This window comes from Lathyrus oleraceus, chromosome 7 (assembly GCF_024323335.1).
Source record: "Lathyrus oleraceus cultivar Zhongwan6 chromosome 7, CAAS_Psat_ZW6_1.0, whole genome shotgun sequence".
NCBI classification, from domain to species: domain Eukaryota; kingdom Viridiplantae; phylum Streptophyta; class Magnoliopsida; order Fabales; family Fabaceae; genus Lathyrus; species Lathyrus oleraceus.
In genome coordinates, this window is record NC_066585.1 from 468490059 (window position 1) to 468509003 (window position 18945).

General features: G+C 31.1%; 2 protein-coding genes across 3 annotated transcripts; both read left to right on the plus strand.

The window, feature by feature from the left end:
- Positions 1-8290: 8290 nt before the first annotated feature.
- On the plus strand, positions 8291-10681 carry LOC127106646 (cytochrome c-type biogenesis protein CcmE homolog, mitochondrial). 2 transcript variants are annotated; one of them, XM_051043944.1, is made up of 2 exons: positions 8291-9296; positions 10282-10681. In XM_051043944.1, exon 1 carries the CDS (start codon positions 8498-8500, stop codon positions 9287-9289), a length of 792 nt encoding a protein of 263 aa, XP_050899901.1. In that variant the 5' UTR covers positions 8291-8497; the 3' UTR covers positions 9290-9296; positions 10282-10681. The 2 variants fall into 2 exon arrangements, with proteins under 2 accessions (XP_050899901.1, XP_050899902.1); XM_051043945.1 differs by lacking the exon at positions 10282-10681 and adding an exon at positions 9585-9907.
- A 7124-nt stretch (positions 10682-17805) lies between these two features.
- LOC127104384 (uncharacterized) lies at positions 17806-18923 on the plus strand. The gene is made up of 3 exons (XM_051041569.1): positions 17806-17893; positions 18183-18278; positions 18451-18923. Exons 1-3 carry the CDS (start codon positions 17806-17808, stop codon positions 18921-18923), a joined length of 657 nt encoding a protein of 218 aa, XP_050897526.1.
- The last annotated feature ends 22 nt before the right edge of the window (positions 18924-18945 follow it).

Consider the following 18945-nt stretch of genomic DNA (forward strand, 5'->3'; position numbering starts at 1 on the left):
GAAATTTGGCAAGTAAACCCTTAACTCCACTCCTTGTTACCCAATTAGCTTCAACGTCGGACTTCGTCATGTGTAAAGCTGCGGCAACTTCTTCAGACTTTGGCATCTTTTCTAAACCGCTGAAAGGTATTTGATCCAGGATAGGTATCCCGAGCAGCTGGGAGAATTCTTCTAATGTGGGTACCAACTGATAATCTGGGAAAGTGAAGCAATGATGCTTAGGATCGAAGAACTGGAATAGGACTCTCATCATATCTTCTTTGAAACCAGTGGTAACTAAGTTGAGAAGATGACCATGTTTCTTGTTGAACTGAGCATGATCGGGGAGTTCTGACACCAAATCCTTGAGTTGAGGAGAGATTGCTACAAGATTGATCCGGATAGTCTTCCTGGAAGCCATAACCTGTTCAAAGAGCAAAACTAAATTCCTAAGTCCTTGAAATGGTTAGTATGATGATGTTATGGTGTTATGATGTTATGATGTTATGCAAGCACAAGCATGTCACACAACAATTATCCCTAGGTTTTAAGGCTTGCATGAGTTCCATAGGTAAGTACCCTCCCCACTGAAGTTTGGTTGGTTCAACCTGTCCTAGAATGGTAACCGGGTTCTAGAAGGATCTCAGATCATCGACCTTTCTTTAGGTCCACTTCAGTGCAACACCAAGTGGTTGACCGAAGCTTTCCTAAAGTCCAATCTCAAAGAGTGTAGTATCGAGTATCAACCAACCTCAGTCGGAACCGAAGCCAGTTATCTCACTACTTTCTAATGGCTAGGATGAGTCAATTAGGGTTCTAAAGGTCTGGTTAATGCTTTGATGACACCACGCGGAAGCCAAATTTTTCCTCAAATAACATGAGGACCATCAGGACAACCAAAGTGTCACATTAACCGTAGCTATCATTTTGACCATTCCAGTATACGCCGGATAGTCGCGATGATCTATTGCTACTTACCTAAGGTACACTAGATCCGGGTGTAGGATCTTTCACTCACAGCCCCCTTAAAAGAAGGAATAATAAAACATAAATGATTTTTTTTTTTTTTTTTTTAAGATGGACCTCTCTTTTCGTCCCCAGCAAAGTCGCCAGTTCTGTCATACGATGAACTGGACTTTATGGATTTGTAATCGCAATGTCGCGGTTAGCAAGAGTCGCCACCGACTTTTCTTTTATCCCTTAAGGAAAGGTGGAAAAGAACAGGAAAGACCTTAATTTTAAATTCTTAGGTTCGGGAGGTACTTTATACGAAGGGAAGGTGTTAGGCACCCTTCGTATCCATGGTTATCCATGGGCTCTTAATTGCTCAATCATTTATGTTTTCTAGGTTTGAAAAAGTGGTTGAGAAATGTATGAAAGATGTTTTGAAAATGAGAATTTAACTTTGTAATGATTCTTGCATGAATGTATACAAAGTGGTTATCTCGTTCGAGTCTTTTTTTGAAAGTAGTTTAGAAAAATATAACTCGGCAATGATCCTAGTACGGATGTATGCTAAGTGGTGATTTTCCAAAAAAAGATGTTTGAAAGGTGTGAGGTGTGAAGAGTATTTTTTTTTTTTAGGTTATGAATGAGCAATTAAGGTTATACCTGTCCGAGGTCTTTTCGGGCAGTTCCTATCCTTATGAGGGTAAAACTGTCCTTACTATTGGGAAGCAAGTAGTTTTATCCTTGGGATGTTTAAGGGTCATCGTAGGGTCATCGGCTGGTCATTGAAGGCAACAGTTGTGAGGATACCTTAGCATTCGAAGGGACTATCATCATTTAACCGTAGGCTACACCGAAGGGTCATCGAGGGACAAAATCGTGTTTCGAAGGCAACATCCGAGGGACTATGATGATTTTTACCGAAGGGTCTTTGCTAAGGATATCCCCATATTCGCGGGACATGACCGTAATATTGTAATCGTGGGGTAATAAAGAGAGGTCCGATATCATTTAATTAAAGTCCATATTTTAAATTCCTTGGGTAATTAGGATGATTAATTAAAATCAATACATTAAGAATCAATACATTAAAATTAATTAGGCAATCAATATGAATCTTCACATTAAAGTGAAATAATTTAGAATCCATCTCCATGAAGGCTTCCCATGCGTAAGGTGGAGTACCTATTTCTTCGGAAGTATGCTAGCCTTTACACCATGAACACACGGATTAAAGCATCGAGGTAAAATACAATTGGAAATTGCACCATAAAATAAATATAACAGCCAGGAACTTAAGCCAAATAATGCAGAATCATCATTAGGTAAACATAAAATGGGCAATAAAGAGGCAAAGCAGCCCCTGGCCCGTTCGCTTCTGCTTCGCCTAGCGAAGGCTCAGCGAAGGCTCGCTGCGGGCTCGCCTAGCGATGAGCTAGCGAGCGGCCACGGGTTTGAAATTATGACCTCAATCAGCAGCATGGCCTATGGCATCCAACACATAGTTATATGGTTCAGTTTCACAATGTTCAAGCACATTTAAATTCTCATGCAAAGCTTCAAAATGTTTATGAATTCAATTATGATATCCTCCACTAATTAAGAACATGAAGTGGTACCATATACCAAAAGAGAGTACAAAACGATGTCACCTGCAAATTGAGACACTGTTTGCAAATCGAGTTGCAACCTTGAATTGGCGAGCCGGATTGAGTTGGACGGCGGTAGCTTCGGAGCGGGTAAGCGGCCTTCAGGGTTTCCGCCTTCTGAGCTCTTTGGATCAGTAGGGTTTCTGTGTTTCTCCCTCTGGATGCGTGTTTCCGTCCGTCTTCGTCCGTCTCTGTGTGTTCTTTTTCGTGGCAGCAGAGCATGTATTTATAGTAGTGGCAATGGTGACCTAATGGGCTTAAAATGAAGTCCAAAAATTCAAATTCTCGCAAGCTTCGCTAGGCGAAGGAATTGCTCGCCTAGCGAGCAAACTAGGTCTGGGCTTTTTTGCTGGATCTGATGCTTCGCTGGGCGAGTGGTATGATGCAATGTTCGCTGGGCGAATCCGCTGCTCGCCTAGCGAGCAAACTGTTTTGGGCCGCCTGTGGATTGGGCCTGTAGTGAGCTGGGCTCTTGTCCATTTGGCATCAGTGCCTTGCAGAACAAGTCAGAGGGTCTTGGAAAATGCTTTGTAACACCAATGGGCAAATTTTGGGGTATGACAGGTTATATCAAGGGATATTATCAAAGGAGTTTTGTCAAAGGGGTTCAATCAAGGGGTTTTCATCAGAGCATTATCCACCAAGGGTTCACCATGGTTTTACCAAGAAGTTTCAACAAAGTATTATTATCAAGGGGTTTCATCATGGATTTATCAAAGGGTTTCACCCGAATTTTCTATCAAAGGGTTCCACCAGAATTTTATCAAGGGATTTTATCATAAGGGTTTTGTCAAGGGATTTTATCAAAAGGGTTTATCAGAAATGTCATCAAAAGATTCCATCAGGGGTTCTACCAGAATTTTACCAAGAGGTTTCATCCAGAGTGATTAGGATATTAGTAGAGTACTATCCGATTCCCATAAAATGATCGGATGCTCATGGAAATCGTATGCAAGTTTCACTCAAAAGGGATCAGATTGATCAAAAAGGGTTTCATTAAGAGTTTTCATCAAATGTTCCATTAAGGGTTTCATTAGGGATTTCATCATAATTTTATCAGAAGGGTTTCATCAGAGTTTTATCAAAGGGTTCCACCAGGGTTTCACCTTGGGTTTCACCAAGGATTTTATCAAGGGTTTCATCAAAGGATTCTATCAAAATGGGTTATATCAGAAGTTTCATCAAAGGGTTCCATCAATGGGTTTCACGAGATTTCTATCATGGGGTTTCATAAAGGGATATCATCAAAAGGATTTTATAAAGGGTTTCATCTAGGGATTATATCCTAAGTTTCATCAAATGGTTCCATCAAGGGGTTCTACCAGAACTTTATCAAGGGGCTTCACTAGAGTATCAACAGAGGGGTCTCAGCCAGAGTGATTGTGGTATCACTAAAAGTCCTACCCGACTCCAGGGACATGATCAAATGATCATAGGAATCATAGGCAAGTGTCACCCAGATAGGATGAAACTGATCATCAGGGATTAATCAAGGGGTTCCATCAGGAATTTGTCAAAGGGTTTCATCAGGGATTCCATCAGAAGTTGTATCAGGGGTTTCATCAAGAGTTTTGCCAAGGATTTTATTAGGAGTTTTATCAGGGGTTCTACCAAGGTTTATCAAACAACGACCGGAGGGTCGTCAGAGTCCTACCCAATTTTGGTAACATGATCAGATGATCATAGGAATTATATACAAATTTCACCCAGATGGGCTGAAATTAATCGCCAGGGTATTATTGGAGTTCCATCAAAGGTTGGTATGGATGCCAATAAAGCATCAAGAATTATTCAATCCTTGCGTATTCCCAGAATCCACTGACTATGTGATCAAAACTAGGGTCCCTCTCTATATTTAATCATCTTTCACCATGAGAAGATGAAGGCTCACCGTCATCATCCTCTCAATTTGAAGCTAATTAAATAAGGGCAGCTGTCGTACCCCAAAATTTGACCACCTTTTAATTTTCATTTCTAGTTGACACTAACACATCAAGAGTATACCAGTCATCTGGTCAAATGACCTAAAAAGTCAAAGGGATACCATTTTGATTTTTTAGTCCCTCTTAGGAGTTGATTTTAGTTTAGGGGTGTTATTTAGATTTTTTTATTATTTAAAAAGGCATAATTTTATAGGAGCATGCTAAAAAGGGTATTACTATTAATTTTTGTGAAAGTTAGTAATCAGGATAATATGTCTTATTTGTTAAAAAAAATCAATTAATTATGGGTAGTATTTACTTAATAAAAGTATAAATTGATAAAATTATAGAGGTTTTAATATTATTAATATAATTAACTCTCATTAAGATATTAGTTCTATGGTTCCATTTTATTTTAACTAAATACATTGGTCCAATTGGTAAAAGAGGATGTCTAAGAAGTAAGAATGGAGAGGTCATGTGTTTAACTCTCATCTTTTCTATTTTTTCCTGCATTTTTCCCTTTTTATGTCTTTTAATTATAAAAATCACAACAAATTTAAAATTTGCATTTTTTATCTTTTATTAATTAATTTTTGTATTTTTAATTTATATATTTTTTAAAAATTGATTTTTTTCACTTTTTTTGCATTTTATTCATAAAAATATTTAAAAATTATTAAAAATAAAAAAAATATCAAAAGTGTTCAGATTCAATGTAATTTGTCAATTTTTTCAGATCTAATTTTTGATTGATTGTACTTTGTCACAATTAGTTCTTTTCTATTTATAGTGACCTAATGTGTCCCATAAATATGACTCATTTTCTCATTATTTGGGGGACGACCATTAGACACTAATTAGAGTCCTAAACCTTTTTTAAAGTCTTTTTCTTTTAAGTAAATTCTTTTATCTCATTTATTCTTTTATTTTACCCAAACCATATAATGGTACCTTATGTTTTTTTTTCTCTTCAAAATTTATTATCATATTTTGTTCTAACTTTTAATATTTCTAACACATTTTGTACATAATACAACCATCTAAATCCATCCACCATAATTCTCTAAACTCTATTGTTATATTTTAACTGCATTTTTACTCCTTTATTTATCCACTTTTTCTCTAATATACATCATTTTTATATATTATAAAAATTAACATTATTTTAAGAAAAGTAGTAGAGAAAATAATAGTTACTTCTCTATACAAAGTATGCATACATGGAAACTTACAAAAGTTTTTATTCTCTTCTTTCTTCTTAAATTTCGCTTTTTCTTGGAATTATGTTATCAATTGAGTTTGTTGTTTCATAAGGGTCATATAAAAATAATTTCTTTTTAGTTCTAAAACACTCTAATTATGTGATCCACGAGATTGCAATTAAGAAGGAATCTTGAAAACATGTTGTGTATGGTGATTTAAGCACTTCTCCGATTTATGTTTACAAAAGTGATTTTGTTGTTAATGTTACCCATTATTTCAATTTAAACTCTCTCTATAATCTTAATTCTTTTTTTTAAAACAAAAATACCTAACAAGAAGTGATATTCTTCTACATGTAGGATGAGATACATATGAGATTTTGAGAAATTTTGTGCAACAGAATCTGGCAGCTAATTATTTAGGTCTGATTTCTTAAGAATGAATCCATGGTAAAAAACATTGTGGGATCAAACAGCATGAAAGTTGGTTCATAGTGTTGTATTTATTCACAATATTCCTTTATTTATTTCAATTCAAACTCTCTCTATAATCTTAATTCCTTTTTTTTTTAAAACAAAAATGCCTAACAAGAAGTGACATTCTTTTACATGTAGGATGAATTACGTATGAGATTTTGAGAAATTTTATGCAACAGAATCTGGCAACTAATTATTTAGTTCTGGTTGCTTAAGAATGAATTTATGATAAAAAAATTAGTGGGATCAAACAACATGAAAGTTGGTTCATAGTGTTGTATTCATTCACAAGATTCCTTTATTTATTTCACATTTCTTTTGATAGCTAACTGAATATATCATATAAGTTTAAAATATGTATTCTTTGCAATTGTTATGTTAGTAGCGACAAGATAACATCGTACACCCGTCGCGAACCGACCGTCCACACAGCCGCATCGACACCACCTCTACGATGCGATCATCATCACCACCGACCATGTTTTCAGGTTTTATTTTTGTGCTTTATTGTTTCATGAATTGTGTACATTTGATTTCATTTTTTAATATGCTATGTGTTTTGTTGTTCTGTGAGGAAAATGGGGAAATGGTGAGTACGGATAGAGGAAGAATGACTCACTAGGTTTTAGTTCATGCTATTGTGATCTTTTATCTATATTTTTTCTTCCTAACCACTTATCGCTAAATGAATGGTCTATTAAAATGCAAAAAAAGATTCCTGAATAAGGAGAGAGGAGCACCGCCCCTGCTCTATATTTTTATGCTTTTTTTATTTTAAAAATTATCAATGTTAGTATTAATAAATGTAATAAGAAATTATTTTAAATAAATCATTAATGCATTTAAAGATCGACAAAAATACCATATTAGGAATAATAAAAAATAACAATTTTACAATTAAATGCAGAAAAAGTATAAAAATAGATAATTTGTAATATTTTCTTATGAACAAAATTTATTAACAAATAATTCTTGAAATAGTTTAATCCATTATAAGAAAACAAATTCTAAATGTAATGGACAAAATTTTCAATTTATTGATTTATCAAATCCTAAAAGCACCAGAAGCATTAATCACGTACCGTAACGGATGACGCCTTCCCACCTTTTCTTTTCAGCATGGTTTACTTTCCTTTTTCTTTTTTCTTTTTTTTTACATATTTTGTGCTCCTTATTTATTTTTAGATTAAGGTTATTCATGGGCCTTAAAACCCCTTAGGTTTCATTAGGACCCATAATCAAATCAATACATCTCATTTTGCCTTTTAATAATTTAGTTAGTGTTAACTAATTTTATATTTTTTATTATTCATTATAGCTAGGTAATTTAATTCAACAAATTTAATTATTCTTAGGCTCTATTTAATTTTAAATAGTTAATGTATTTATAAAGGATTGATAGAAATATCAAAGTTATCTCTTTATTCTTTCAAAAATACAAGAATAAAAAAAATATATCTTATCTCTTTTAAATTCAAAATATTAAACTCTTATTTTATTTTACTTTACAATGGAATATTTCTTTTTTTATATAAATGTCATAAGAATAAAAAATATTTTCTTCTCTAAAATGTAATTTTATTTCTAAAATCATAAAATGATAACAAATTTTATATCTCTATAAATTTTATATTAAAATAATAATAATAATAATAATAATAATAATAATAATAATAATAATAATAATAATAATTAAGTATATATGATTTTCTTAATTAAATTTAAAACTATATTTTTTTCAAATTAAACTGGTTGACCGGCGTCACGCATTGTGAATCAATAAATTAATTCAAAAAACTTAAAATCAATTCTCACACATTAAATACAATATTATTGGGATATCATTAACCATATAGCTTAATGATTCTTCCTATTGATTATTGGCCCGTTATAAACATGGTTTTCGAATATTGTAATATTTGTGGCAAACAAAAGTTCAATGGAATATTATATAATGTATACCCATTCATAGGTGTATTAGATAAGTCATTAATATTTTAATAACGGTGGACACCAATATTAACACTTACCTAGGCATAAGTATCAACTATTAAGCTTTAAAAATAATCGGCGAATAAATAGGACTCTTGAGTTAAGTTTTTTTTAGTTTGTCCAAACTTAACCTTTAAAAATAATGTTGTTTCTTTGTAAAAATTAATTATTTTATTTTATTTGCCCGGCCTACTACTCCATCACTTTTTTCTCCGTTCATCATGTCCGAACCTTCCCAGTCCCAACCTTTTCCCAATGATGGCGGCGTAGCCTGATTCAAAACCCTAAACCCAACCCTTCACTTCCCCGTTCCTACCAAACTCCAATGGCTACTGCACTCGCTCTCAGATTCAGATCCAATCTAACCCGCACCGCCTCACTCCTCATCTCCTCTCTCCATCCACCACAATTCAAACCCTCGCCGCCACTCTTCTCTTCCTTCTCACTCACCCCTTCCACCCCCCTCGATTCCACCTCCTGGTTCTCCCTCTCAACCCACCGCTTCCTCTCCACCGCACGCCGCCAGCCTACATCGCGGCCTAAGAAAACCATCGACATCGCCGCACGCGCTCGACAGCTCCAAGCCAAGCGTCTGTGGACCTACGGACTCTCATTCGCGACGTTCGCCGGTTTCATCGTCGTCGTTCTAAACAACTTTCAGGATCAATTAGTCTTTTACGTCACTCCAACCGACGCAATAGAGAAATTCCGAACTAACCCTACCAAAGCCAAGTTTCGATTAGGCGGTTTGGTTCTCGAAGGAAGCGTTGTGTATCCATCTTCTTCTCCAGGTGTGGAATTCGTGATCACCGATTTGATTACCGATATCGTTGTTCGCCATGAAGGCTCTTTGCCTGATTTGTTCAGGGAAGGACACTCTGTTGTTGCTGAAGGGTTTGTGAAGCCTTTCACAGATGAAATCAAAAAAGATAATTCTTTGAAGAAAGTTTCTGCGAAGGCTAGGAGTGGAGAGTATTATTTTTCTGCTACTGAAGTTCTTGCAAAGCATGATGAGAAATATATGCCTAAAGAGGTTGCTGCTTCAATTGAGAAGAATAAAAAGATTCTTGAGGAAGCTAATGCTGTGCCTGAAGTGAAACCTAACATCCCTTCATAATTTGATGGTATTGCTCAACTTTGAATTTTAATTTATTGAGAAATATGTTACAATGTTGTGATTTTTTAGGGGTTTGGATTGGATATTATTTAACTATACGGGAGAATTTTTTTATATAATAATTAGGAGGAACACAATGCTAAAAAGGAAGGGGATAATGGAAAAGAGATTAGAAAATTTTGATTGTTTATGAGGCTATTGTTGTCATGTTGTTGTAATGCATTATTTTGCTCAATAAGTATTTACATGTGATTAGTGAATGTTAACTTTTGATTAATTGCAAAATATTCAAAAGGAAATATGTTTGAGCTCAGTGTGGTTAAATGGAAGCCATGATGCTGCCTTGGCATGGCAGATTCTTGGGCCACTGGTATAGCCAATTTGTGAAGGAGTGCCCGCTATGGCGGCGCCTTAAGCTGCAATGGTGTGTTAATATGGCAGATTTTTGGCCTTTTGCGATTGACAACACTATATGAGCATGAATTTAGGTTTTTAAACTTGTGTTGTGTAATCTTTAGCATTGCCTGTTAGACAGTGTTGGTCTCATAAGTCTGTCATATTTTGCACATACAATTAGAGTCTGCTTCTCAAGCAGCTTTTGAATCTTTGATTGTGAAACTCGAATGGGTGTAATTTTTGGCATCATAATCTTAATTAGTTGAAATAATGTTGTTACATAAGCCAAGGTTTCAGGGACCTTGAACTTAATCTGATGATTCTAAGCAGTTGCGTCTGTGGAATCTTTTTTATTTCTTTTGCTCGTTAAATTTGGAAGCCATCGGTGGCTTAACCCAAATACGGTTTGAGTTATGGCAATGTTTATACATCAAAAAGATCCCGAGTTCAGTTTTGCAACTCCTAGAATGTAATTCACTAATGCTTAGAATATATAGCATTTTTTAGTAGGATTTGGGTTGTTGCTGTTGCAAGAGTATATTTAGAGATAAGAGATTGAAGATGTTGTTCTTACATGTTGCACATATTTTAACCAGATGGATGACTATGAAGTGAGCATATTCTTTCTTCCATTTCCACAGATGGATGTGTGCAGATAAACATAATTAAAAGAAAGAAAAACTCATCTTTGAGAGAATGGATTCTCTCCATTGATATTAAAGATGTGAAATATAGACCTCAAAAAATAAAGGCAGGGGAGGATTTTATAATATAGAAAGAAAATAAATTATAGTGTTTGAATAGTTAAGATGATCTAGTGAAGAAAAGATGTGAGATTCTCAATGGAGAGAATCCATTTCCATCTTTGGAAGTCTTTTACTCTGTTAGGATTGTTTATTTGTGATATGTTATTTTGACGGATCAATAGTTTCCAGCTTTGCTGTCATCTTTTAGACCTTCAACAAAATAATAGATCAATTGCAACCCTTTGTGATAGATATTTTTGTTTCTTCAAACTTTTGCTTAATGATTTTACATTGATAAGAAGCTTGAAGATATAGCTCTTAAGTTCCTAGGTTTATTCCCAATGGTTGTATTATGTGTGTATGTGTATATTTTAGGTTGTTAAGACACACGATTAGCTAGAGTGGTTTCCATTTTAAGTAAATATTCAGTTCAGTTCCTAAAATTGTAGAATTGTATCAACATAATCCTACACATTATTAATCTTCTAAAATGATCCTTAGAGTCACAGAATTTAAATGTAGTTCGTCCCTTTAACAGAATCTGTATCTGTTCTCAAATGCATTCTTGGTTACAGTGACACAGAGATGGAAGAGTCTTAGTTTCATAAGACTTGGTGCCAAATAGGTGCTCCATTAGGGAGAAATTATAGTAGTAGTGGTATCTATAGAGAAAAGGTGCTCTATTAAGGTCCTTCTCTCTCTCTCTTGCTCCCACACCTTTTAATCTTATGTATATTGAAATCTAACGGTATGGAATTATTGATAGATGATCATTTAGTAAATTTTATTCCCACACATTTAACTTAATAACATATCAGATTGAGTTACCCTAACCATCCCTGATCCATAATAATATTCTTATGTATATGAGTATGAGATTGAGAGTATTGATTTATTTTAATGTTATATTTTGAAATTGATGAATTATTTTATGAAAATGATTAATATTAGATTTATTTAAAAGATTAAAAAGATAGTGCATTAAAACTGTCATTCAATAGGAATTTATTAATTCGCCATGTCATCGATTTAATTGTAAACTATAAGAGCATCGGGCAATCCATTTTTGTGTTCTTTGTGGGATCTATTAAGCCTTTGTGGGATCTATTAAGCCATGTCATTATAAAGTATAACTCATCCAATTTTCATTTCAATGGTGCAACTTATATTGTATTCCACAATTTTATTTTATATATTAATATTTTATTCATATTGAATTTTATTTAATAGTTAAATTATTTAAATTAAAATTAAGAATTTGGAGGTGATGAAAACTGAGAATTTTGAGGATTAGGATGTTGATGATTTTGGATGAGCTGGAATATAGATGGTTTAAAATTATATTGGATCCATTTGACTAAACAAAGATGAAAATTTGAGTAAAATATTGTGTATGAAGGTTTTGGGAGAGAAAAATTTAAAATTTAAGTGAAGTGATGAAATTGTGAAAAAGAAATTGAAAATTTAAGAGAAAATAAAATCGTTAGAGAAAATGCGAGTGTATAAAATTTTAATTAATCCCATTTATAAGCAAATGAATTGTTTAAAAAAAAAACAGAACCAGTGTGCAACTGTTACAAAATTTATTATTAATCAATTGTTTAAAGAAAAGAATAGAGCCAGTGTGAAACTGTTACAAAATTTATTATTATTTTATTCATTGTACCTTGCTTCACAATACAATTGATTGACTTATGTTAATATTTTTTTTCTGTTTATTTAATTTAAAAGTCATGTATTATTTTTTAATTAAGTATTTTAGAGTTGAGACAAATATTCTCTTCAAAGCTTTCTTTTAAAGTAATAAAACCGATTTAAATTATTTGTTTATTAAAAGTGTTATGGTTAATTAATAATGAGCCTATGTTTTTTATGTTTTTTTAAATGATTCATTCTTGTACTAAATATTATCGAGTTGAATTTATTATTATTATTGTAATGGGTTTAAGAAACTCAAATTAAAAAAATGATCATATCAGGACACATTATATAAACACATTAAACTACATAGTTGCTTCAATAAAGAGAGATCAATGCACATTCAATTACATAAAAATAATACCAAAGCTGAGATACACTTCAAAGAAAAGTTTGATGTAGAAACTTCTCCCATGGTATTTGAGGGATAAATGCAACTAATGACAGGAACACTAAAATATTAAGTGTGCCCCGACAATTTTGTAATCAAGGTTTTTGAATTTTATATCTCGTCATCAATATATTCTTCACCTTTAAAAATTACAAATTATAAACAACACTTATGATCAATAATCTTACAAAATAATCTTTCTCATGATGACTCAAAAAAATACAATGAAGGACTCTTGTTCAGAATCACATATAAGTGAATCACTAATTTACTACTTGAAACAACTTCATTTTGTAGACTGTCACACAATTAACAAAGTGATGATTAGTTAGAAATCATAAAAAATGCTAAAAATAACGTCACAAATATTCACATGGAGACATTTAATACATATTAAATATTTAAATAGTTACTAACATGATGGACTGCATTGACATATTCACAAGTAGTAGTGACATTCTTATCTAAAGACATGACATGTTTATATATCACAAGTAGTAGGGGTGGTTATATATCACAAATTTGACTCAAATCAAATTGACTTATTAGTTACCTGAATTTGTTCATTTATTTGTACATCTGCTCTAACCTGCGATCATCCACATTATTTTGGTTTTGGTGAGTGTGAATTTTTCAACCCGTGAATCCAATTCGTCAACGATGTGAAATTCCTAGTAATTTATTATTATTTAAGAAAATAAAATTAATAAATGATTATAAATTATTTTTTTCCCTTAATTTCTTACTCACCACCAATATTTTTACTAAACCAATAATTTATCAACCCGTGAATCCAATTAGTCAACTATCTGAAATTATTAATAATTTATTATTATTTAAGAAAATAAAATTAGTATGTGATTATCAATTATTTTTTCCCTTAATTTCTTACTCACCACCAATATTTTTACTAAACCAATAATTTCTCAACCCGTGAATCCAATTCGTCAACGATGTGAATTATTATTATTTAAAAAATAAAATTAGTATATGATTATAAATTATTTTTTCCCCTTAATATTTTACTCACCACCAATATTTTTACTAAACCAATGATAAATAAATTTATGTAATTTTAATAGTAATCGTAGTTGCTTATTGCTTTATATATATATATATATATATATATATATATATATATATATATATATATATATATATATATTATATATATATATATATATATATATATATATATATATATATATATATATATATATATATATATACATGTACATACATATATATACATATCATATACATATATATATATATATATATATATATATATATATATATATATATATATATATATATATATATATATATATCATATATATACATGTACATATATATATATATACATATACATGTACATACATATATATACATATCATATACATGTACATACATATACATATACATACATACATATATATATCATATATATACATGTACATACATATATATACATATCATATACATGTATATACATATACATATACATATCATATACATGTATGTATATGTATGTACATACATACATATATATATATATATATATATATATATATATATATATATATATATATAATATGTATATATATGTATGTATATGTATATATAATATGTATGTATATGTATATATAATATGTATATATGTATGTATATGTATATGTATAATATGTATGTATATGTATATATATAATATATATATATATATATATATATATATATATATATATATATATATATATATATATATATATATATATATATATATAAAAATAAAGGGGATACATGAAAATGGTATATATATATATATATATATATATATATATATATATATATATATATATATATATATATATATATATATATATATATATATATATATATATATATATATATATATATATATATATATATATATATATATATATATATATATATATATATATATATATATATATAAAGGGGATACATGAAAATGGTATGGTCTATTTTTTTCCAATTTTATCCTTTATCAATTGTTACGATTACTATCAATTATTAAATTTAATAAAAAAACAAAAAAAAACTCATTTATTAAATATGTAACTTCCATGAACACATCAAATAACTTCCTCCAACACATCAACTATACTAAATAACTTCCTCCAACACCACTATATATGATAACTGCATATTTCAAAAATAAAAACATTTCTTTCTTTCTCTCTCTTTCTTTCTCCACGCCAAAGTTAGTAGAAAAATTCATAACCATACCAACCCCACATTTGCCTCCTTCCTCTTTTACTATATTTTTCTCTTCCATAACCAAATCATTTTCTCAAATTCATTTTGAAATAAGAGGTACGAGTGTGTTTGAAATGAATTGAATCTTAATTTCAGTGGATCGCTTCGAAGAAAATTGTTCACTGATTTAACTTTTTGATATATGGAGGATTATGTGGTTTAGATTTTGATTTCTATTACTCTTTTTCTGTGTTTTATCACTTACTTAATTTGGCCTAAAATTGATTGCAGTGTCTGTTTGAATGGATGGATTGAGTGATGGGTGTTATAGTAAGATGTGTGAGGTTAGAGATAGTTGTTCTTATTGTCTAAGGTGAAACACGGTGATGTATTTCTAAATATGAAGGATATATCATCATATCAACTTCCATGGTTGAATTTTTGACTTAATTAATGGTACTTGTGAAAGACGCAGAAATCAATTGAATATTCATGTAGCTTTTTATAAGGACTGAAGCTATACTATGGATATTTTGTTGCAAAAAATGTATGGATTGTGTAAAATGTGATATATCTTTTTGTCATAATCTTGATCTGATTATAATTATAAGGATTCATTGTAGGTCTATTTCTTATGTCCTTAACTGACTTGCTCAATATTTATCTGTTGTAGGGAGAAGTTTTGGAAGTGAAAGTAAACAAATTAACATCAATAAAGACCCAACTCCCATACTCATATTATTCACTTCCTTATCTTGCACCCAAAAAAATACAAGATAGTGCAGAAAATCTTGGGGAAGTGCTTCGCGTTGACCGCATTGAAACTTCACTCTATGTGGTCAGTTTCACATGTTAATTCTTGAATCTTTATCAATTTATAAGAAAGGAATTCTTAATGAAATATATAGCTTTGGAAACATTTAACCTCTGAATTGGTTAGCCACCATGTTGGAAGGGTAGTTAGTTAATGGGTAATCACTCTTTAATTAGTTTAATTAATTATATTTAATTGATTTAGTGGATTGTCATGTCCACAACTTCTAGAATCATATTGGTTGTTATATCTTATGAAAAATGTAAAGGAAAACAAGAGATCAAATGACTGTCAGTACATATTCTCTTTTAAAAGAAAACATAATAATAACACAAAATATAGTCAAAACCTATAACAACATATAGAATCGCCTCTCTTAAATTTTAGAATATAAGCTTCCAAATTTATGGTATATATAATAGTCATAAGAGAGAAGCTTACCGATAAGAAGATTTCCTGCTGCATCTATTGTTGCTGTCATTGAAACTGATAAGTTCTGTTCATTGTCGGATGATTCCAAACCAGAAATAGATGGATGGTCAACATAACCTGCCTCCATCAAGCCATGGTTCAATTGAAGAGAATTCAAGTTCTGAAGTGCGAGTAGGTGACCCTTCACGCCAAACAGAATAAATAAAATAATACAGAAAACAATCAGACAACAAAATAAATTGATCAGATCAAAACATTTTATTCATTTTAAAGGGTTTAGTTTTACTCATGATACGACAATATTCTATTTGCATGACCATGAACTTAGGATCAACAATCCAAACATTTTTGTTTTGGCACCGACATGTTTTAGATGAGTGGCTAGAATGCCCTAGCAGGATTTCAGAATCCAAAAGTCAAAGCCAACTAATATCCTGAAAGTCCTATGACATAACAAAACTCAAAATACAAAATCAAGTAAGACTAAGGCTTGAAATTTAAAACCATCCCACCTTTAATTTTAATTTTGGAGAGAAGCATTATTGTAGAAAAATGAAAGTTCAGAGGGAAATTTGAGATTTGAATGTTGAGAATGATTTTTCAACAGAGTACAGATAAACAAATTCCACAAACCAAAGAGTACAACTGCGTAGTCTTTGGCAAAATAAAACAAACTACATAGTAGTAAAGCATACCAAAGTGCTTTGTAGTTAATAGACTACATTGTTTGGAATAACGAAAGAATGAAGGGATTCAAAGGCATGCAAGATTGAGTCAGTTCAAGTTGTATAAAGACACACCTTTCTGGGCCTTACAGGAACATGAAACTCCATCCCCAATGCACGTGTATTTTTATAGGATATATTTATATTTTTATAGGAACATGAAACCTGATGAAACCTTTCACAGGGTCATCATAAAATTCTGCATATCTTCCTTTTGATGCAAAGTTCCTGTTAGCCTACATATCCATAATGAAATTGTTACTATGTGTCTGCAATCATATAACATCACACTGATATTGACAAGTCTGTAATAAAGAAAAATGTAAATCTATACCTATATATAAATAAAGTGGATATCATTTTTTGTGTAGCTTTTTTCCCTTCAATTTTTCCCATCATTTAAACTATTTTATTTACAATTTTGTATAATCAACTTTTTTCATATTTATTTTGCATTGCATTTTGACTTTGTTCTCTCTTATAGAATATAATTTTTTTTAATTTTAATTTTACGGTAAAGATGAAGATGAAATAAATATTTTTGACACTGTGTAATATTTATGCATCTAAATATGAAAATAATTACCAAGTACATAGTATGAAAATAATTACCAAGTACACAATTTTTTAAATTATATTGTGTTATTTATTTAAAAAGAACTAAAGATAAATTATGCCATCTATATATAGGTGTAAGTAACTTATAACATGCATAATTAATTTTATTTAGTCTATAATATGTAGTGATTGAAGAAGAAAATTTATATCAAATCATCTTCTGATGATATATCAGTTTTCGATCAATTGTTTTTGTAGAGGATTCAGCATAGTTTCCAGTTGACAATTACATTAATAAAATGGAAAATAATACCCGTCAAATATCAAGTCAACAACAGAGGTCAAGAAGGGCCGAAAATGAAAGGAAGAGGAGACAAAATATGAGCAACGAACAGAGAGAAAACAATTTGTCAAGACGACGTGAAAATTATAGGCGGCGAAAAGAGCACGAGAAACAAGCTCAAACATCTCGCCATATAAACAGTCAGTCGAGAGTTCCATTTCAAAATTTTACAAATATGACTTTTCCAAGATCACACTTTCAAGGAACTCATGACAGTGAAGCCGACCCAAGTAGAATTACACATGTTAATGATGTTGCACTTGGTTGGTGATGATCAATATATATATATATATATATATATATATATATATATATATATATATATTATATATATATATATATATATATATATATTATACATTACATTTCATAATTTTGTTCGCTTTCGTCATATCTTATTTTATGTATTTAAACCCGCAGATCGTAATTGTACATCACCTAATCAACGAAACATCACGAGTTAATCCGATACAGGTATAAGTGATATAGTTATAAGTATGCGAGTATTAATTTTTACAAATGTATATATATTAATTATTATTTTTGTATCAGATGATATGGATGTTGATGAAGCTTTGGAGGATGCAGTAATATCATATGTTAACATGGATGCCAGAGAAAATGGTGCATTATCACGTCGTCCTCAAGGTATGTTCGTAAAAATTTTGCTTCAAATAAATGTAGCCTTTGCTCATGTGACGTAAAATTTAAAATCATGCAATATTAAAATATAATAATTGAGGCATCTTGCATATATTTTTTATTTGTATTTTAGATTTTAGATAATATTTAGTAATCAATATCAAACTCCTGCCTGTAGAATCAGGACATGCTTTTCGAGCAAAGCACAATATTGCTCGAAATTTCAAAAATAATATGATGATGGCAAAATCCCGATTGCCTCATCCATTTACCTATAGACACTGCAATGCAAGATTGTTTCATCATGAATCACGTGACACGTGTTGTAATGGTGGAAAGGTATCATTCTCACGAGTTGATACTCCTATAGAATTGCAACAATTATTTTTGGATGGTTCAGCTGAAGGAAAATATTTTAGGCAACATATTCGAAGTTATAACCATGTGCTTTCATTCACTTCAATTGGTGTTCATGTTGATGAGAATATTCTTGCATCTGGTCGTGGTATATACACATTTCGTGCTCAAGGTGCTTTTTACCATAACATAGGAGGTTTCTATCCAAATGAGGGTGTCAGACCGCGTTTCTTACAACTATACATCTACGACACCGATAATGAGCTACATAATAGAATGCAGGAATATCCATAACTGCACCAAAATGTAGTTCACA

Bases quoted from the DNA above. Each gene is read 5' to 3' on its own strand.
- LOC127104384 (XM_051041569.1), top strand. From the start codon at position 17,806: ATGACTTTTCCAAGATCACACTTTCAAGGAACTCATGACAGTGAAGCC. The intron at 17,894-18,182 runs GTTGGTGATGAT...TTTTTGTATCAG, and splicing joins TGTTAATGATGTTGCACTTG to ATGATATGGATGTTGATGAA. The intron at 18,279-18,450 runs GTATGTTCGTAA...TCCTGCCTGTAG, and splicing joins ATTATCACGTCGTCCTCAAG to AATCAGGACATGCTTTTCGA.
- LOC127106646 (XM_051043944.1), top strand. From the start codon at position 8,498: ATGGCTACTGCACTCGCTCTCAGATTCAGATCCAATCTAACCCGCACC.